Raw genomic sequence first — 21,217 nt, forward strand, 5'->3', positions numbered from 1 at the left:
AAACTAAGCACATAATATTTTATAGATATAATTGAAATTCCACAAAGCTTATTCATCTAAACTCTAATATTTCATGTTAATTAACATCTCTAACATTACTTGTGTACTTTGATTTTTAATCAAATAATAATATTATTATTAGTATTTTTATTATAACTAATGATTTGGAAACCAAACTACTTCATTTCATTAAACCATTTTATTGTATATAATGTCACCAGAAATAAATAATTTTGTTATGATTTATATTCTCACATGTAATTCTAAATAGTTCATGAAGTAGTTTGCCAAACAAAAAAGAAATAGTATCAACCTAATTGAAATAAGCAATATGTCATATTGAAATTTTAATAATCGCAATAAATTTTGAATGTTCATTATATTTGTGAACGCAAAAGCTTACAAACTATTATTAAAAAAGAAAAAATTTATCTCTTTTTTATTTGTCAACATATATATAATTTCATTATAGTAAAAATGCTATAAAATCTAAGTAAGTTCATAGATATTTGAAAATCAGTTTTAAGTAAATATCTGGATAGAAAATGAGGATCAAACAAGTAACACTATGAATTTATATGAAATATGTAAATATAATACTTACTAATGTATTTTAAAAATTTAACCAAATAATTTTCATTGAAAAAAGTTAAGCTAAATAATTTAGAATTTAGCTTATTTTAAAGTTGTGCTATATTTGCTTAAAATCTTACTGCTATATTAGCATAATTATTCAAACTTATAAATACTTAAATTTTTAAATATAAAAGAAATAGAATAATTTATTGGAAAATTATCACATGTTCACTTGTACTAGCATGGAACATCATGTTCTTTTGTACTATCCGGTTTTCATTATGTATTTGTCTTGTAGTGAAGAATTTAAAGACAATTTTATCCCTCGAAACAAAACTAAAATGACCCATTTGTCAATGGTTGAGTTTCTAAATTCCTGGCTTGGCTTGCAATGGGGCGTGAGCCACTATTTGTTCCACTGAGAGTTAAATGGTTATGCTATTCTTAAAATACACTTGGGCAAGCAACGGAATTTTGAACCTTTATAAACTGACCAAAGTATGAACCGGTTGCATGCTCAGCGTGGATTCTTGCAGGTGCTGTCCACGTAAAAGATTTTCAATCAATCTAAGCCATTTACATTTTTTAAAGTATATATGAAAGGTTTAAAATAGTGGAATCAAATGTTCCCATCAAGTACAACGGAACACCTGAACATCTTCCTAATTTATTATAGTTAGTTTATACTTTAGGAAGATGTTCAGGTGTTCCGTTGTACTTGATGGGAACATTTGATTCCACTATTTTAAGCCTTTCATATATACTTTAAAAAATGTAAATGGCTTAGATTGATTGAAAATCTTTTATGTGGACAGCACCTGCAAGAATCCACGCTGAGCATGCAACCGGTTCATACTTTGGTCAGTTTATAAAGGTTCAAAATTCCGTTGCTTGCCCAAGTGGGTTGGGGAAGTAGCTCTGTTTTGTTTTGTGTATCAAGAGTGTTTTACTAGCTTGTATAGTTTGTATGTAAGCCTAGCTGATATAGTGTTGGGCCTTTTAGTTATATTTTTGTTGCTTTCACTAGAAATTGACTCCAAAATTTGTCTTAATTTAATAAAACTTTATACTTTATAGACAGATAATAGTGTGAAGTGTCCTATCAAAACATCCAACTTGTATGTGAAATCAGAGTTCAGACTTTAACTTTCTGTTAAATTTTTCTCCAAGCTTTGACCATTCAGCTCTGATATTTGTCTGAATTTTCCTTGCCAATTCCTTCTCATCTTTCAACCATGACACTTGCTCCTTCAATTCATCCCTTTTATTTTTTAATATCTTTGCTTCCCCAAAGATTTCTCTCTTTCTATAAGTAACCATGTTCCTTGCTGATTCAGAAGCAGATATGCTAGCTTTAATGGCATGTATTTGTTCTTCAAGCTCCTTCTTTCTCTCCTCCAAATATTCCAACTCGTTTCTCAACTCATTTTCTAAGCACACGACTTCTCTAAAATGCACCTTGTTAGCTTCAAGACCCTCTTCTAGTTCATCAACTTTCAACAACTTAGCTGTGGCAGCCTCTATTTTCTGGCTCTCATTGGTGTAATCCAAACTCCAATGGTTGAAGTGTCTTGAAACTTCTATAACCAATGATCTTAATTCCAATGAAATCCCATCTCCTGGAGGTAAATTTGTGAGGTACTCTAAGGTAGCTTTCATGGCATTGTACTCATCAGGGCCCAAAAGAAGAGAAAAGTCTCTAGTGAGAAAGTCTTGTAGTGTCTTTAATGCTTTCTGTGTCGCTTCACTTGGCACTCTGTTGGCGAATTCGGAAACATCAATGGTGTTGTTGGAGAGAGGAAGAACAGAATTCTCAGCTTCTAGAGATGCATAAAATGCTTCCATTTCTACATCATCTACATTTGGTATCTCTACAAAACTTTTGAATTGGGATCTTGGTTGAGCTTTTTCTGGATGATCAACAACTATTGTATTTGATCCATAATCTACTACTGCATGAGAAAGTTAAAAAGGAATTGGTAAAACAATCAATGGATAGGAGTTATGGAAGATGATTGGTATATAAATCTAATGCAAATCTGAACTAGTTTTCATATCTCTAAAAGGCAAGCTTCCCAAGACATACCAAAATATCATTACTTATTCACACATTGCATATTTGTGATGAATTCAGGCTTACCTTTGACAGTATCAATGACCTCAAGACACACAGGAGCAATTGGATCTTCAGTAACACTTTCCAATGGTTGCATATGCATTAAAATCTTCTTGTCACTCTGATCAATGTCATTGTGGGATGCAGTTTCACTATTTTCTTTTCCTTTACTTCTTTCCCCCCATTCCTCTTCATGTCTACTGATCGTGTCACAACTTTCCGTGTTTTCAAAATCACAGCAGTTATCATTCAAACTCTTGGAGAAATCTTGTACTGATTTTGTGCTTTCTTCACTGGTAGCATTCAAATCAGCCTCGATCTCCTCAGAGTATGTGTTTGAATCTAAATCAAGTTCAGGGTCTGTGAATAGTATATTCTCCATGTTAACTTCTTCTTTGCATATATGAACTCCACACCAGCTCACACTCATATTTGATGATCCACTTATTTTCTCACATGAAATCTCAAGCTGATTCCAGTCATCTACTAGATATGAATCAAGACTGTGCCACTGGATGGTTGGATGCGTTCGTAAGTCATATATCCACACATGATCTGTGACCATTTTTGAGAAGCATTGTGGCATTTCCATTTCATAAATGTCTTCACCATTTATAGAGAACTGGACTTCACAATTTAAAGTATCCTCCGTTGCACCCTCTACTTCAATAACAAAGCAAAAAATAAGCACAGGAAATTTTTGGCGTGCCCAAAACGTCAGATATTCTCCTTTGGCACAAAAATCAAACCATTCTGGAACTCTTCTTCCAGGCACCATAACCTGTAACTCACATGCCTCAAAAATTTCCTGCAAAAGAGAGGGGGGGAAAAACACAAAAGAAAGTGTAAATGGGTGATAACAGAAAATAAAATGTAACAAGATTTAATAAAGTGGCAAACCTGGCTCAATAATAAGTTTGATGACCTTGGACTCAATGATGTGCAATTTCTTGCATTAATGTATTGTATATTGGGAGGAATGCTAGGGATTTCTTGGAGTAGGTTGCAGCTGTCCAAGTGAAGTAGTTCCAAGCTTTGAATTTCTTGAATGCAACTTGGAAGAGTTACAAAATAGTTTCCTGAAAGGACTAATAAAGACAGTTTTGGGAAACAATAGAAAATTGTGGGAAGATCTTCATCTCTAAGGCCACAGTTCTCGAGATTAAGAGACTTCACATTATCAAAGGTAGGACTAGACTTTCCTGATTCTCTCAATTTCATCAAGAAGCTTCGTAATTGGGGACATCCTTCGATATCAAGGTTCGTAAGATTTTGCAACATATCAAAGCTTTCTGGCAGTTCCTTGAGACTCAAGCAAGATGTCATGCTAAATTCTTGAAGCCCAACAAGGTTTCCAATGGAAGGAGGCAATTGTTCAATACCAGTTCCTTCTATAGAAATGGACATGAGATTGTCCATTTTTCCCAAAATAGATGGGAAACTTTGGAGACTTGAGCACCAATTAAGGATAAGACTTTGCAGTGATGTCATCTTGATCGAAGATGGAAAAACCTTAAGCTTGGTGCATCCATAGGCCCTCAACTCAACAAGCTTCTCAAGGAATCCAACAGAGTCATGAACCTCTGCCAAATTTGTACAGTAATCAAGATTTAGTTCTGTTAAATTTGGGACTCCGGAAAAGTCAGGTAGTTTTGTTAAAACTTCGCAGTAACTCAAATCCAAAGATGTCAGTGTGTCCAAATGCTGCAAAGCGAAATATATAAATTAGAATGCAACTTCAAGTTCTATGCTCAGAGAGAAAGAAACATAGGAAAACTCAAGTGAAGAAACCTTACCTTGAATGGCTCTTGCATTGCGAAACGGCTGCGCGACAAGTTGAGCACAGCAAGTTTCTTTGGAAGGAAACTAGATGGGAAAGATGATGAAGGATACTCCATCCAATCAAGCAGCCTTAAATTGTTTGGAAGATCTTGAGGGCTTCCAAAAAATTGTCCATTTCGAACTATGAGAATTTTAAGATTTTTCATTTTTTTGAAGGAATCATTCTTCAAGTGTACCATGTATTGATCTGGAAGGTCCACCATCATGCCTTGAATTTTGTAAGTCCCCTTTTGTATCAAAGCACAAGTAAGCTAGTTTTAGAATAATGAATCTGAGAATTATGTTAGTAAATTCTTTCAAACAAAAGAATATGAATAACATCACATAGATGGCCCTTACCGTGCTTTCAGTAAGTACTTCAATAACATCTTCATGATACCATATTCTACTTCGCTTACCGGGCTCCAGAGGTGAATCTTCTCTTACAATCTCCCTACCCATGTCTTGAATCAGATCATGCATTCTCAATCTGTTGTACTCATCAATACTTACTAAAGATCTATCAATAAGTACACCAATACCGAATTTCGGATGGAAACCACATGCTTTTAGTGTCTTTTCAACATATTCCATTGTCTCCCCTTTGAAGAAACATGCTATATCCAGAAAAATTTCTTTCTCATTCTCCTCAAGATTATCATAGGTCACTCTAAGTACATTTTGAACCTCTTTATTAGGAATCTTTTCATATTTTTCTAGTGCAGATGTCCACTCATCCACAGATTTTCCAATCAAATTTGAGCCCATTACTTTCAGTGCCAGCGGAAGCCCCTCAGCATGGAGCACAACACGGTTTGAAATCTCCATATAACCTGCCTCAGGTTCTTTTCTTTTGAAAGCATTCCAAATGAACAGCTCAAAAGCTTCTCCATGATTTAGTTTCTTTACTTCATATGTTTTATCAACCTGATGAGCAGCTAGCAAATGCTTATCTCTTGTTGTTATAATTATTACACTGCCAAAACCGAACCAATCTCGTCCTCCAGCTAATGCTTGTAACTGCTCCAATTTGTCAACATCATCAAGAATCAAAAGAACTTTCTTGCAGCATAATCTTTTTCTTATAATAGGAATTCCTTTATAAATATTTCCCAACTTAATGTTCTTGTCCCCAACTATATCAAACAGAAGTGATTCTTGAAGTTGTACTAAACCTTGACGTTGATTTGAACTTTCTCTTATGTCAGCAAGGAAACTTGCAGCTTCAAACTGATCTGCAATCAAGTTGTACAAAGCTCGTGCAATCGTTGTTTTACCTATACCTCCAAGTCCATAGATTCCGATCACACAAATATCTTCACCAGGTCCAATTTGCAGCAGAGTTTTCACTTCTGATATTCGAGTTTCTAGTCCAACAGGGTATTCAGCTATGTGCAAAGGGGTTTGATTGATTTTCTTTGAGATCTCCTCAGCAATCTTTTCAATAAGCTCATACTCATACCTGCCAAGTTACAAGTTCCCCTATAACTACATAGTAAATGTCTCATGTTTTATTTTGTTCACCACGATATTAAATTGAAAGCTAAGCATGTATCATTATGGACAAATTTACTTCCTTCAAAACATGTTATTTTGTTCATCCACCAATAATTGTCACTTAGATAAAATTGGTAAACCAAAACATTAGCGAGTTTGGTCCAGATTTCATTGATTCATGATATGGCAAAATGCAAATGCATTCTGAGAAAGGAAAAACTGGGGAAGAAACATAGTTTACATACCCGTTTTTAAAGCTCCAACCAGACAAATTAGCTGCTTCAAACAAGGCCTGCTTCCATTTCTGCAACTTCTCCTCATTACCCTTGTATCTGACTTCATGGGCAGACATTGCTCTGCCGAAACTGTCTTTCTGATAACGCACCATGGAAGCATCGACATTGAAGAAAACCGGAAAAACCAATTGCCCCCTTGTTTTCATGCACTCAAGAATCTTAACAAGCTCATCAAGACACCATTTGGAAGATGCATAGTTTTGAGAGAACACAATGATGGAAATCCTTGACTCTTCAATAGCTCTAAGAAGAGCTGGGGAAATCTCTTCCCCTCTCCTAAGCTTATCATCATCTATGAAAACATTGATACCCTTTTTGTGCAAACTGTGGTAAAGTGAGCCTGTAAAGCTCCTCCTTGTGTCTTCACCCCTGAAACTCAAGAATACATCATAGGACCATCCACGGCCATAAGATGAAGTCCCTCCATACAGCATCATGGCCACAAATTAGAATCAAAAGTGATGTTTATTGCAAAAGAAAAAAGAAGTGATAAATTATGTATCAACAACCGGAAAGTAACAGTAGAAAAAACAAGCAACAAAACGCTATGAATTGAATAATTGAACAGACTTCAACAATGGTAGTTATCATCAGATATTGAAGCTCTCAAGTTACTATTGACTTTGTTGAGGAACCAAAGTTGTGGATAGAGATTTAAAGCATGGTCACATGCCTAACGCGTTATATATCTTTAGTCAACGAATAAACAATAGTAGGACGACTAGGACCACTCACTAAGCTATTGTTTGAATTTGTGGCCTAAAGTAAAAAGGAAGAGCTATTCCAATGTTCCATTTGTTTTATTTTATTTTATTTGTTTTCTTGTATGAAGAAACTCTAATATTCGTGTATTATTTAGCTTTCGCATCACAAGTAATATTCTATTTTCAGTTACATCACATCGTTCCACCATTGTGTTTGGAATAAAACTTTAAAGAGGTGACCATCTATATATCCACTTCAGGTGCGAATTTAATTAATTAATACATAAGACACTAAAAAAATTAATTACTACATAATGCATAATATATGGACTATGAGAACTGCTTAAATATTTCTTTAAAACAATATGCTATCAAATGGAGAAATATATTTAAAGTTTAAACCCAAAATGGAGGAATATACAAAACTATGATCCTTTCCTTTGCCTTCAATGCAGTGATGGTGTAAATTGACTGACTCTAAATGATTCCTAAGATTAACTTACCCCTAAAAAGCAGACAAGTATTGCTTCATTAACTAACATAAAGCTGTAATATTTCCTTGTTCCTAGATGGCTAGATCCAATCTTCAACAAAACTTGTGCTTTGAAGGACTCGTTTTGCAAGCTTTGACCATTCAGCTTCAATATTAGTTTCTGTTACAAATGCCCATTCTGTCCCAGCTTTCAACCTTGGCAGCTTATTCCTCAAACGATCCCATTTACTTCTCAGCACTTTTCCATTCTCAAACAATTCTCTCTTTCTCTTAGCAACTTTGTCCCTCCTCTCAGTAAATCCTGCAATCTCAGCTTTTATTGTTTTGATTTGATCTTCAAGCTCTCTCTTCTTTTGCTTCAAAGTGGCCAACTTAGTGCACAAAGCCTTCTCATCCGTCGCTATTTCCTTGAATTTTCTTACATTAGCTTTGAGACCCTGGTTTGCTTTCTCTGCTTTCGAAATGCTTTTGTCGACTGACTTGATTTTATTGTTGGCATTGTCATAGTCCAAAATCCAGTGATCAAAACTTTTTGAAAGTTGCTGTAATATTGCCATTGTTGTCGAAGAAACTTGTTCACCCCGTGGCAAATTGAGCAGGTGTTTGAGAGTCTCTCTCATCAGTTCATGAGTTGCAGGGTGATGCAAAAGAGAGAATTTTTTACTCACAAGGTCTCGCAGAAGCTGCCATGCTTTCAGGGTTTTTTTACTTGGCCTAGTTCTAGGAGGTTCACGTAGATGTGACAAAGGAGTGGTTTCTGCTTCAATGGAAGCATAAAATGCTTCCATATTTTCTTCCTTCTTGACAGTCCCAACCATATTCAGTCCAATCCTTTTCAAGAAATTGAATGCACATATTAGGAAAATGCTTTTATCGTTGACTATAAGCATGAGTAATTATCTCAGGACAAAAATACAAAGACATGATTGAATTCTCCATATTAACACTTACCCATCCATCAAGGTTAGTAACTCTACCTCTTTCTATTTGTGAGAATCATGAATTTCAAGATCCTTCTAATGTACCCTAGAAACTATATTAAACTTACAAAATAAGCAAAACTCTTTCATCTTCTCACTCTAGATGTTGTCCTCAAATACTTATGTTGAAACAGGACACAAATTTCAAGCTAGAAAAACGTAGATGATAGTGTTTCCCATTGCCAAACATAGCCTTAGTGGTTTTAACATCAATTACAATTACATGTATGCATCTAGTCATAGTAGGATTATACGCATCTTCATTGTTATTGAAAAACCAAATGATTAAATAAGCAAGTAATGCATGTATCGAGATAATAAAATGGCATGTTACCTGATGATATATCTAGCGATTCAAGAGGATCAAAATTCAGAAGCATAAAATTAGAATATCAAGCTAGAGTATAAAACAAAGAAACTTCCAGGGTATTTTATCTAGCAATTAACATGCAAAACTTGTGAAAGGAAGAAACTTGAAAAGATTAACTGCCTTTTAAAAAATGGAAATAGAGGGTGAGATGGCTTACCTTACCTGCTAACAAAGAAGAACAATAGCTTTGTTTGTTCCGAAAATTTTTGGCCAGTGCATCGAGTACAATCTTTAGAATATCTTAGTGAAGGAAAGTGAAGGGTTTTTATGCTACACTGTAACGCACAGCAATTAATTTAAACTTTAAAATTTTGTTAGAAACGGTTTCAGAGAATTTGTGGTGCTAGATGGTTATGGTGCAAACAAAAGCACAGTTATTCAAGGTCATTTTATTTATAGAGAAAATGACAAATAGACCCCTTATCTTTTGCTCTGTGGATATTTTTGTTTCTGATCATTGAAAAATACTTTTAACTTTTTCAATAGTCAGGACGAAAATGTCCGCAGAATAAAAGATCAGAACCTATTTGTCCTTTTTTCTTATTTATATTTTTTGTTTTCTTGTACGAAGGAACTCTAATAATCGCGCATTTAGCTTTTAACCCTAATAGACAATAGAAATTGTGAACTATGTGAATAATGGGCTATAATTTTGACCCAACAAGATTAAAAATAAAAAAAAAATCCACTCCTAATTACCCCACCAAAAACCCTATTCTTTACCTTTTAATTTTTAACCATCTCCTTCCTACCCTGATCACTGCAACATTACACTCCCCAAATCCTTTTATCGGCGGCATTCCATTCTTCACCGGTCACACTGCTTGGCGAAAAAAGTAAAAAACTAAACATATAATTAAAAAAAAAAAAAAAAAACTAATAAAATGAATATCCAATATAATTTAATTGTATATACTAAAATCTAATCCAACAAATAATGGGCTATAATTTTGACCCAACAAGATTAAAAATAAAAAAAAAATCCACTCCTAATTACCCCACCAAAAACCCTATTCTTTACCTTTTAATTTTTAACCATCTCCTTCCTACCCTGATCACTGCAACATTACACTCCCCAAATCCTTTTATCGGCGGCATTCCATTCTTCACCGGTCACACTGCTTGGCGAAAAAAGTAAAAAACTAAACATATAATTAAAAAAAAAAACTCATAACTAATAAAATGAACATCCAATATAATTTAATTGTATATACTAAAATCTAATCCAACAAACTAAATATCAAATTTAAAATAATAAAAAAAAGAATTTAAAATAAAAATAATCATCTCATAAAATGAACATTCCGATATACACAACCGAGAAGTTGCACCGCCACCCCCAGCGCTGCTTGCATGACTTAGTGGCTACCTTTTCTTCTTGCCTTGTGAAGTTTTGCGAGTTCAATGTCTAACTGGGAGTACACAGCTAGCAAGCCTGCAACACCCGTTAGCACCATCAGCTTATTGTCTTCTCTAACGGCTCCAACCTTGCGGTGGTTGAAGCTACAGCGTCCGTAGTTGGAGGTGGTTTGGAGGATGGAGAGGAGGGTTGAGATAAAATAGGAACATAATGTTTATGATGTTCAACATTTATAAAGGACTATCATTGTGACATTTCTGGTGCAAAGTCTACTGTTAATACTCTTTGTAGGTATCCTATCTCACAGTACATGTCATATGAGGCACTAAGTTCAAAATACAAGGCCCTTTCTTTAGCCATTGTCAAAACTGTAGTGCCGCGCACCTATGAGGAAGCTGCTGTTCATCCTTGCTGGAAGGAAGCCATTAACACTGAACTTGAGGTGTTGAGGTAGAATCAAACTTGGTGTGTAACAAAACTCCCAGCTGGCAAGAAGGCGATTGGTTGCAAGTGGGTCTTTCAAGTGAAGTTCAATCCGGATGGAACTGTTGAACGCTACAAGGCAAGACTTGTAGCAAAAGGATTCACTCAAGTTGAAGGAGTAGATTTCATAGACACCTTCAGTCCCGTTGTTAGAATGACTACATTGCGTATAGTTTTGGCTCTAGCTGCAGCCAAACAATCGCATGTTAAGCAACTGGACGTTAATACAGCGTTCCTCCACGGAGATTTACATGAAGAAGTGTACATGAAGTTGCCTCCAGGATTAGATGGAACTAATCTGAATTCATTCTCTATTTGCAAGCTCCAGAAGTCGCTGTACGGATTAAAGCAAGCCAGCCGTCAGTGAAATTTGAAGTTCACAAAGACACTTATCACTGCTGGTTTTGTTAAATCCGAAGCAGATCACTCCTTGCATTCAAAGATCACTCCTCGTGGCATTACAACCATCATGGTTTATGTTGATGATCTGGTTTTAACAGGAAATGACTTAGCATAAATTGATCATGTCAAAAAATTGTTGGACAACAAATTCAAAATCAAGGACCTTGGTGATTTAAAAAAATGATGGAAGTGGCAAGGAATTCTAAAGGCATTCATCTCTGCCAACGAAAATATGCACTGGACATCATCAAGGAATTTGGTTACTTAAATTGTAAGCCGGTCAGCACTCCAATGGATTACACGTATGCTTCAAAGTTATCAAAGGAAAGTGGCACTGCACTGCAGGATCACACTCCTTAACGTCAATTAATTGGTCGACTTCTCTATCTCACAAACACACGCCCTGACATCTCCTATGCTATTGGGAGATTGAGCCAGTTCCTTTGTCATGGCCCGAACCTGGCCATGACTGGCGCTCAAGGGACAAGTCCCTCAGCAAGCCAAACGACCAAATTTTCAGAAAAACGGACAGAATCTCCTCTGTTTCTAGGACCTTACCAACATAAATATTAATTCCCTGTAGTATAACAGATCCAACGTGTGGCCTACACGTTAGGCTAGCAACACCCCTGCTAGCTGAGGTCTGAGCCAGATGCATCTAGGTTAACGTCATAACCGCCGTTAACTACGGTTTTCTAGTCAGAGTCTCCTAAACCAATCCAAACCCACTCGCTTATAAAAATCTCTAATGCTTTAACATATTATTAAATTCCATAGTAAATCAAATATATATATAAGAATACATACTAAAATTTAATTAAAATTCAATAAAATTAAATAAGAAAACATATATGCTTTACAAAATATATAAATATCATCTCGTGTGTATTTTTATATAATTGTAAGTTTCACAAATCAATATTTATTTTCAAAAAATTCAGAAATCAGATAGCCACGGGTTCCTCTTCAAATGATAAATCCTCCTTTAGCTCTATGGCTTGTGGTGTAAGCACATGAGATGGGTCAGAAAGGTATTTGCGCAACATTGATACGTGAAAAACTGGATGAATCATAGACAACTCAAACGGTAGTGCCAAGCGATAAGCGACTGCACCTATTCTGTCCAATATCTCAAATGGACCAATATAACGAGGACTTAGCTTCCCTCTTTTTCCAAACCTCATCACTCCCTTCATAGGCGACACCTTAAGAAACACTTGATCACCCACTGAAAACTCTAAGTTACGCCTCCTATTATCAACATAAGCCTTTTGCCTACTTTGAGCTGCTAATAAACGTTCTCTTATTAAGCGAACCTTCTCAACTGCATCTTGTACCAAATTCGGCCCCAAAAGTTTAACCTCACCAATCTCAAACCACCCAATAGGTGACCTACATCTTCTCCCATAAAGAGCCTCAAATGGTGCCATTTGAATGCTGGCTTGATAACTATTATTATAAGAGAACTCGATCAAAGGTAGATAGCTGTCCCAATTCCCACCAAAATCTAGAACACAACACCTTAACATGTCTTCCAAAGTTTGGATCGTCCTCTCCGATTGCCCATCGGTTTGAGGGTGAAAAGCTGTGCTGAGATCTAGACGAGTTCCTAACGCTTTTTGAAAAGATTTCCAAAAATGAGAGGTGAACTGAGGTCCGCGATCTGAAATAATGGACACTGGAATTCCATGTAGTTTAACTATCTCATCAACATAAAGTTGAGCATACCGAGCTGCACTGAAAGTTGTTTTTACCGGAAGAAAGTGAGCTGACTTCGTCATTCTATCCACAATTACCCAAATTGAATCAAAGCCTTTAAAACTACGAGGTAAACCTGTTACAAAATCCATCGTAATCCTTTCCCACTTCCATTCAGGTATCTCAATCTGTTGCAATAACCCAGCAGGTCTTTGATGTTCAGCTTTAACCTGTTGGCAAGTTAAGCAATGAGAAACAAAAACTCCTATGTCTTTCTTCATGCCTTCCCACCAAAATAATTGTTTCAAATCTTGATACATCTTATTGGAACCCGGATGAACTGTGTACTTAGAATTGTGAGCCTCCTCCAAAATAGCTTTCTTCAAGTCAGGGTTATCTGGCACACATAAGCGTTGACCGCAATGCAATACATCTTGATCAAGAGAAAAGTCTGAGTTCCTCCCATTGCGAACATCTTCCATAAGCTTTCTTAGTTTCGGATCATCACTTTGTGCAACCTTGATCTGTCGTATCAGGGAAGATTGGGCTCGAACATGTGCTAAGAAAACTCCTGATTCTCCAAGATCAAATTGAATTCCACTAGCCTCCAATTTATGGACTTCTTCAACAATTGGTCTCCTTCCAAGAGTGATATGGGCCAAGCTACCCATAGATTTCCTACTGAGGGCATCTGCTACAACGTTTGCCTTTCCAGGATGATACAAAATGGTACAATCATAATCTTTTAGCAACTCCATCCATCTCCGTTGCCTTAAGTTTAAATCCTTTTGTTGAAATATATACTTCAAACTCTTGTGATCCGTATAGATCTCACAGGTCTCACCATAAAGGTAGTGTCTCCAAATCTTTAAAGCAAAGACGACCGCTGCCATTTCCAGGTCATGAGTTGGATAATTCTGCTCATGCTTCTTGAGTTGTCGCGAGGCATAGGCAATAACGCCGCCATACTGCATTAATACACAACCAAGTCCTATCCGAGATGCATCGCAAAAGACTGAGAATCCCCCAGACCCAGAAGGTAAAACAAGAACTGGTGCTGAGGTTAGACGATCCTTAAGTGTCTGGAAACTTTCCTCACAAGCTTCTGACCATTGAAACTTCACATTCTTCTGAGTTAACTTGGTTAATGGTGCTGAAATTCTCGAGAAGTCCTTGATGAATCGTCGATAGTAGCCGGCCAACCCTAGAAAGCTACGGATTTCTGTCACTGAAGTAGGCCTTGGCCACTTCTGAACGGCTTCAACCTTCTTTGGATCCACCATGATTCCATCTTTTGATACCACATGCCCCAAAAATGTCACTTGATCAAGCCAAAACTCACATTTAGAAAACTTAGCATAAAGCTTGTGATCCCTTAAAGTTTGTAACACAATCCTCAAATGGTACTCATGCTCCGTAGCACTTTTCGAATACACCAAGATGTCATCAATGAAAACAATAACAAAGCGATCTAAGAAAGGTTTGAAGACTCGATTCATTAAGTCCATGAAAGCTGCAGGCGCATTTGTCAGACCAAAGGACATTACTAAGAACTCATAGTGGCCATAGCGAGTACGAAAAGCAGTTTTCGGAATGTCTTCCTCTTTTATCTTCAATTGATGGTACCCCGAACGCAAGTCGATTTTTGAGAAACATGTAGCTCCTTGAAGTTGATCGAACAAATCATCAATCCTTGGCAATGGATACTTGTTGCGAATAGTTATCTTATTGAGCTGACGATAATCCACACATAGTCGCATCGTTCCATCCTTCTTCTTTACGAATAGAACAGGAGCTCCCCACGGAGAAGTGCTAGGACGAATGAATCCTTTCTCTAACATGTCTTCCAATTGAGCTTTTAATTCTCGTAACTCAGTTGGAGCCATACGATAGGGAGGAATGGACACAGGTTGGACTCCCGAAGCCAATTCTATGGAAAACTCAACTTCACGACAGGCGGCATCCCCGGTAGCTCATCAGGGAACACGTCAGAGAATTCTCTAACTATAGGAACCTGATCAAGACTAGGCACTTCGGCATTAACATCTCTAACAACTGCCAGAAATCCTTGGTTTCCTTTATCCATCAATTGCATAGCACTCATAGATGAGATGATGCTAGCTAAAGTGGGACAGTCATCACCCTTAAAAACAAAAGGTGAGATACCCGGTATGTCAAACTTCACAGTTTTGGAGTAACAACCCACATCAGCATGACAAGCTGCTAACCAATCCATGCCTAAGATGACATCAATATCTTGCATTGGTTCTAAAAGGATCAAATCAGCTAAGGTTTCAACCGTATTAATTCTAACAATACAAAATCGAAACACGACTCGGACCACCGTGGAGACTCCAAGTGGAGTGCCAACATGAAATGGGTGGGATAACAATTCAGGTTGTTTATCGAAATGAGATGCAAGATGTGGAGATACATATGAATAATGAGAACCCGTATCAAATAACACTCGCGCATCTAAAGAACAAACTTGTAAAGTACCTGCCACCACAGCATTAGAAGCTTGAGCATCTTGACGTGTTAAAGCATACACACGTGCCTGACCTCTTCCTCTTTGGCTCCCTCCTCTGTTATAAGTCTGACCCCTGCCACCTGCTCCTCTGCCACTAGGACCAGAAGAATTTCCAATAGACATAGCTGAAGATGATGGCATTGGTGTTGTAGGACGTGCAATACTTGGAGCAAAGCCTCCTCTAGGATTTGGACAATCCTTCCTAAGATGACCAGATTGACCACAACCAAAACATGCACCAGTAGCCTTGATACATATACCAGAATGGTAACTCCCACACTGAAGACAATAGGGCTGAGCTGGCCTTGTATGATTTGAACCCTGTGCACTAGATTGAGAGGTGCTCTTAACAAAAGGTTTGGGAGTTGAAACACTCATGGGAGCAGATCCAGAAGAAGTGACCCCACCAAAAGATGCTTGAGGACGAGCTCGATATCCCGAATAACCTTGCTGATTAGTCTGACCATGATAAGACTGAAATTCTCCTGAACTAGTTCCACCAGAAAATTGTCCCTTCATCTTAGGCTTCTTACCAACATCCTTAAAAGTATTTCTCTCCGCTATCCCAGCTTCAATTCCATAAGCAGAGTTTAGGACATCCTTAAAAGACATGCGTCCGACTTCAGGCATAAGAGTGGTGAACATAGGTTCTGCCAACCCACGAACGAACCGGCGTACTTTCATCTCTTCTGAATTCACCAAGTATGGAGCACTCTTAGAAAGTCTAGTAAACTCCTTAGCATACTCAGTCACTGTCATATTCTCTTGCCTTAATCTTTCAAAGGCAATTGCATCTTCTGCTTGCTTGTTAGCTGGATAAAATCGAGCAAGAAACTCGTCAGTGAACTCTTCCCAAGAAGGAGGAGGAAGTCCAGCTGCTTCTTTGCTCTCAAGAAGAGACTCATACCAATATCTTGCTGAACCACGCAAGTTGTAGGATACTAACTCAACGGCCCATTCCTTGGTGCACCTGAGAGCTCGAATAGCTTTCTTTGCATCCTCTAGATATTGTTGTGGATCTTCATCCAATGAATCTCCATTGAAAGTGGACGAATTCAACTTCAAATACTTTTCAATTGGCGGCTCTTGATCCCCAAACAATTGATGAACTCTATGAGGCTGAGGATTTGGCATATTAGGAATTCCTGCTCCGCCCCTATTTTGATTTGTTAGGACCTGTAATACCGCATTAAGGGTTTGATTCATTCCCCTCAACTCAGCTGTCAAGTCTGCTTGAGCCACTCCTACTGCGGGATTTTCTTGAACTCCCTCACGGGGTATCCTTTCTCCGCGCCTATCAGCTATTCTTTGACTCCTTGGTCTTTGTCGAAGGGCTCCAAGTGGCGGAGAAACTGCCCTATTAGATTCAGCAGTAGCAGGAGCATTAACAGCTCCACCACGTCTTTTCTTAGGTGGCATCTTCCACCTATTGAGTAAGTAAAGCGATTGGATCACTAACGACATATGTATATGCAGTTCAAAGACAATAGGACAGACAGAAAGAATTATGAGATCAAAAGATTGAGGATGACTTCCTATAGGCCTCTAGTAACATCACACTTTGTGAAAATGGGCCGGCTTCCATTTGCACAATTATGATCTTACTAAAGGACACTTGCTCCATATTACACAGGAAAACCTAAGGCTCTGATACCACTTTGTCATGGCCCGAACCTGGCCATGACTGGCGCTCAAGGGACAAGTCCCTCAACAAGCCAAACGACCAAATTTTCAGAAAAACGGACAGAATCTCCTCTGTTTCTAGGACCTTACCAACATAAATATTAATTCCCTGTATCAATAATAAACATCTATTTCCATAGACAACAACAACAGCACATTCCAACTACATCCATAACCACATATATCCAAAATACGCATGTGTGGCCTACACGTTAGGCTAGCAACGCCCCTGCTAGCTGAGGTCTGAGCCAGATGCATCTAGGTTAACGTCATAACCGCCGTTAACTACGGTTTTCTAGTCAGAGTCTCCCAAACCAATCCAAACCCACTCGCTTATAAAAATCTCTAATGCTTTAACATATTATTAAATTCCATAGTAAATCAAATATATATATAAGAATACATACTAAAATTTAATTAAAATTCAATAAAATTAAATAAGAAAACGGATATGCTTTACAAAATATATAAATATCATCTCGTGTGTATTTTTATAAAATTATAAGTTTCACAAATCAATATTTATTTTCAAAAATTTAAAAATCACAATAATTAAATATTTTCAAACTACAAAAATAATGATTCAACATAAATATTGATAATAATATATTTAAAAACAATTATAGACATAATATCCACTCACAACTTGATTCCAAAGAACCGGAAGCAACTCTGAGCGCGTCAATGAGCTACCAATTGATGTCCAATAATTCTACAACTCTAGAAATAGGACAATAATAATATTTGTGAGCTACTAATATTGTCAATTAACATAATCTTGCTCACCTTGACAAAAGCCCCAAATTTTCTAACCCTAATAACCCTAATTCGGATTTATACATACCCATAAATATAGAGATGACAAAAATTGGAAATATGGCTAATTATTGAGTCAGAGTTACCTTAAAGCCTCAATAATAATTGGAACTCAAGGATTGAATGGTTCCTTCACTCATTAAGTTGAAATCACATGATTTGGAAACTTTGAGAAAATAAGATTTTGAATAAAAAGAGGTAGAGTAGAGAAGAAAAGAAAGCAAGATGATAAAGGTGAGTTTGATGATATAGGGTTGTTGATGCAAAGAGAAGAGATGAGGAATTGTAGTTGAGAAGGGAAGAGAAGAGAGGATTTTTAGTGTTGTTGTTAGGAAGAAATAAAAAGAAGAAATGAAAGAAAGAAGGGGAGTGTCGAAGGAGGGGGGGGGCCTATAGAGTTCTTCATTACCTAAAGGGTGTCCCTCCTTGGGAATTTTCTTTTCATCAGCCAATGATTTGAAGTTAACAGGATTCTGTGATGCTGATTGGGCTACATGTGCGGATACTCGACGATCCACCACAGGACATTGCTTCTATCTTGGAAATTCTTTGATCAGTTGAAAGAGCAAGAAGCAAAGTACTGTAGCCAGGTCATCCTCGGAAGCAGAATACAAAGCCTTAGCTGCTGCCACATGCCAAGCTCAATGGCTGTCCTTTGTGATGAAAGATCTCAGTGTGCCATTAACTGAACCCATCACTCTTTTTCACTCTTTTTTGTGATAATCGTTCTGAGCGCACAAAGCATATTGAAGTGGATTGCCACATCGCTCGAAACCAACATTTACTAGGTCTTACCTATTTGATGCCGGTCTCTTCTAGCAATCAACTCGCTGACTTCTTAACCAAAGCCTTGGCTCCAGGTCCCTTCACTGTGAACGTTTCCAAACTGGGTCTTCTGGACATCCATAATCCCAGTTTGAGGGAGGGTATAACTTGAGTCATTGTGACTGCAAGTTGATATTTATACTTGCTTGTAATTAGTTAGGAAATTGTTAGACTTACTTGTAATTAGTTAGGAAATTGTTAGACTGTTAGACAAATACGTTAGATAATTAGTGAATTAGTTATCATTATTCATTCTACTCCACACACATATAAAAACTGTATAGTGTATCACAATTTTCAGTTTTCAGAATCAATGAATACAACTTTACCCTTTCACTCTCTTCCTCCTCTTTTCCCCTTTCCTTCTGTCTGATTCATCTTCTTCCCCTTGTTCTTCTCTGATCTCAGACTTGCACAATAGAGTTTGATGAGAGTGCAGTCTCTCCCTTGCCATTTTCACAATATTGTTTACCTATACTTTTTCAATATTCTGTTTTAGTTACATCATACATGATACTTAATATATGGACTAATAGTATTAAAGTTGAAACTCATACTCACAGGCTTTTATTGACCATGAGTACTGGTATTTTCATTCTTATATATTTCTTTAAAACAATATATTATCAAATGGAGAAATATACTTTGCTTTCAATGCAATGGTGTCTCTAAAATGACTCCTAAGGTTATCTTACCCCTAAAAAGAAGACAAGTATTGCTTCATTGGCTAACACAAAGGTGCAATATTTCCATGTTCCTGGCTGTATGGCTAGATCCAATCTTCAACAAAACTTGTGCTTTCAAGGACTTGTTTTCCAAGCTTTGACCATTCAGCTTCAATATTAGCTTCTGTTACCTTTGTCAATTCTTTCTCAGCTTTCAACCTTGGCACTTGATTCTTCAAACCATCCCTTTCACTTAGCACTTTCCCACTCTTAAGCACTACTTGCTTTCTCTTAGCAAGAGTGTCCCTCTCAGCTTTTACTGCATTGATTTGCTCTTCAAGCTCTCTCTTCTTTTGCTCCAAAGTGGCCAACTTAGTGCACAAAGCCTTCTCATCCGTCACTATTTCCTTGACCTCTCTAATGAGATCCTCTTTTGCTTTCTCCTCCGGTGACTTGATTTTTAGAACATTGTCATAGTCCAAACTCCACTGAGCAAAACTTTTTGAAAGTTGCTGTAATATTGACATTGTTCTCAAAGATACTCCTTCTTCCGGTGGCAAATTGAGGAGGTGTTTTAGAGCATCTCTCATCAGTCCATGACGTGCAGGGTGATACACAATAGAGAACTTTCTCCTCACAAGGTCTCGCAGAATCTGCCAAGCTTTCAGGGTTTTTTCACTTGGCCTAGTTCTGAGATATTCATGTAGATGTAACAAAGGAGTGTTTTCATCTTCAATGGAAGCATTATTTTCTTCATTCTTGGCAGTCTCAACCATATTCAGAGCAACCCTTTTTAAGAAATTGAATGCACATATTAGGAAAATGCTTTTATCATTCACTACATGCATGAGTAATTATGGGTAAATTGTGTGTTAAAAATGCTATGTGCATATGAAAAATCAGCCACGATGTAATTGTGTATAAACATATATATTATTTAACTCGTTTTTCAACATGTATTTTATATTTCAACATTCTATATATACAAGTAGCTGATTTTTGATGTACATGTAACAAGCATGGTTCATCGTATATACCCTTCAACTTTGTTTGGCAATTATCTCAGGACAAAAATACAAAGGCATCATGAGACAATTTTGTTCAAAGATAGAGACAAAAATAAGCAAAATGTCTCAGTTTGGGACAGGGTCAAACCACGAGATCTAGTTTCATTCAAGTAAAGGTTGATTTACGTAATTGGAAGTAACCAATTAGGTTTACGGCGAAACCTAGAAATCGATACAAAACCTTTTCATAGACACAAATACAAAAGAGAAAAGTGTTTGAAGCTAGAAAAAAGTAGAAGGTAGTGTGTCCCGTTGTGTTATATCCAAACTACCAAACACAGCCTTGGAGGCATAAACATCAATTACAATCACATGCATGTCATTAGACATAGTAGTTTATAAGCATCTGCATTGTTATTGAATAGCCAAATGTTTAAATAAAGTAATGCATATATTCAAGAGAAAATGGCATGTTACCTCCAATGATATATCTGGCGATTCAAGAGGATCAAAATTCAGAAGCATAAAATTAGAAAATGAAGCTATAGTATAAAATAAAGAAACTATGAATAACACAGTATTTTATCTAGAAAGTAAGATACAAAAAACTTGTGAAAGAAAGAAACCTGAAAATCAAAAGATCAACTTCCTTTTCAAAAATGGAAATAGACGGTGAAATGGCCTACTTGCGTGCTAACAAGGAAGAATTATAGCTTTGTTTGTTAGAGAAAATTTCTGGCCAATTGAGAGTGCACAATCTTAAGGGTATGGTACTTGAAGAAACTGAAGGGTTTTATACTATACTGTAAAACACAGCAATTTTGTGAAAGTTTTTTCTAAAAAAAATTTAAATAAAAAACATTATGTGTATTAAAAAATAATTATTAAGTCAATA

General features: G+C 36.8%; 3 protein-coding genes across 5 annotated transcripts; all 3 read right to left on the minus strand.

The window, feature by feature from the left end:
- LOC107644623 (TMV resistance protein N) lies at positions 1,646–6,971 on the minus strand. 2 transcript variants are annotated; one of them, XM_021103098.1, is made up of 6 exons: positions 6,256–6,971; positions 4,874–5,975; positions 4,489–4,761; positions 3,593–4,396; positions 2,717–3,500; positions 1,646–2,522 (listed from the first exon to the last, which is right to left on the minus strand). In XM_021103098.1, the coding sequence occupies exons 1-6, from the start codon at positions 6,741–6,743 to the stop codon at positions 1,705–1,707; spliced, it is 4,269 nt and encodes a 1,422-aa protein (XP_020958757.1). In that variant the 5' UTR covers positions 6,744–6,971; the 3' UTR covers positions 1,646–1,704. The 2 variants fall into 2 exon arrangements, with proteins under 2 accessions (XP_020958757.1, XP_016204005.1); XM_016348519.2 differs by having other exon boundaries at positions 1,646–2,528; positions 6,256–6,969.
- On the minus strand, positions 7,377–9,291 carry LOC110262650. 2 transcript variants are annotated; one of them, XM_021103103.1, is made up of 2 exons: positions 9,016–9,291; positions 7,377–8,334 (listed from the first exon to the last, which is right to left on the minus strand). In XM_021103103.1, the coding sequence occupies exon 2, from the start codon at positions 8,319–8,321 to the stop codon at positions 7,584–7,586; it is 738 nt and encodes a 245-aa protein (XP_020958762.1). In that variant the 5' UTR covers positions 8,322–8,334; positions 9,016–9,291; the 3' UTR covers positions 7,377–7,583. The 2 variants fall into 2 exon arrangements, with proteins under 2 accessions (XP_020958762.1, XP_020958761.1); XM_021103102.1 differs by having other exon boundaries at positions 9,011–9,291.
- LOC107641417 lies at positions 15,508–16,790 on the minus strand. The gene is made up of 2 exons (XM_016344911.1): positions 15,587–16,790; positions 15,508–15,524 (listed from the first exon to the last, which is right to left on the minus strand). The coding sequence occupies exons 1-2, from the start codon at positions 16,788–16,790 to the stop codon at positions 15,508–15,510; spliced, it is 1,221 nt and encodes a 406-aa protein (XP_016200397.1).

Source organism: Arachis ipaensis, chromosome B05 (genome assembly GCF_000816755.2).
Source record: "Arachis ipaensis cultivar K30076 chromosome B05, Araip1.1, whole genome shotgun sequence".
NCBI classification, from domain to species: Eukaryota; Viridiplantae; Streptophyta; class Magnoliopsida; order Fabales; family Fabaceae; genus Arachis; species Arachis ipaensis.

Excerpts from the sequence above, each read along its gene's own strand:
- LOC107644623 (XM_016348519.2), bottom strand. The coding sequence starts at position 6,743 with ATGATGCTGTATGGAGGGACTTCATCTTATGGCCGTGGATGGTCCTAT. Across the intron at positions 3,501-3,592 it reads CAAACTTATTATTGAGCCAG|GAAATTTTTGAGGCATGTGA; the intron begins GTTTGCCACTTT and ends TCTCTTTTGCAG. Across the intron at positions 2,529-2,716 it reads GGTCATTGATACTGTCAAAG|TAGTAGATTATGGATCAAAT; the intron begins GTAAGCCTGAAT and ends TTTCTCATGCAG.
- LOC110262650 (XM_021103103.1), bottom strand. The coding sequence starts at position 8,321 with ATGGTTGGGACTGTCAAGAAGGAAGAAAATATGGAAGCATTTTATGCT.
- LOC107641417 (XM_016344911.1), bottom strand. The coding sequence starts at position 16,790 with ATGTCGTTAGTGATCCAATCGCTTTACTTACTCAATAGGTGGAAGATG.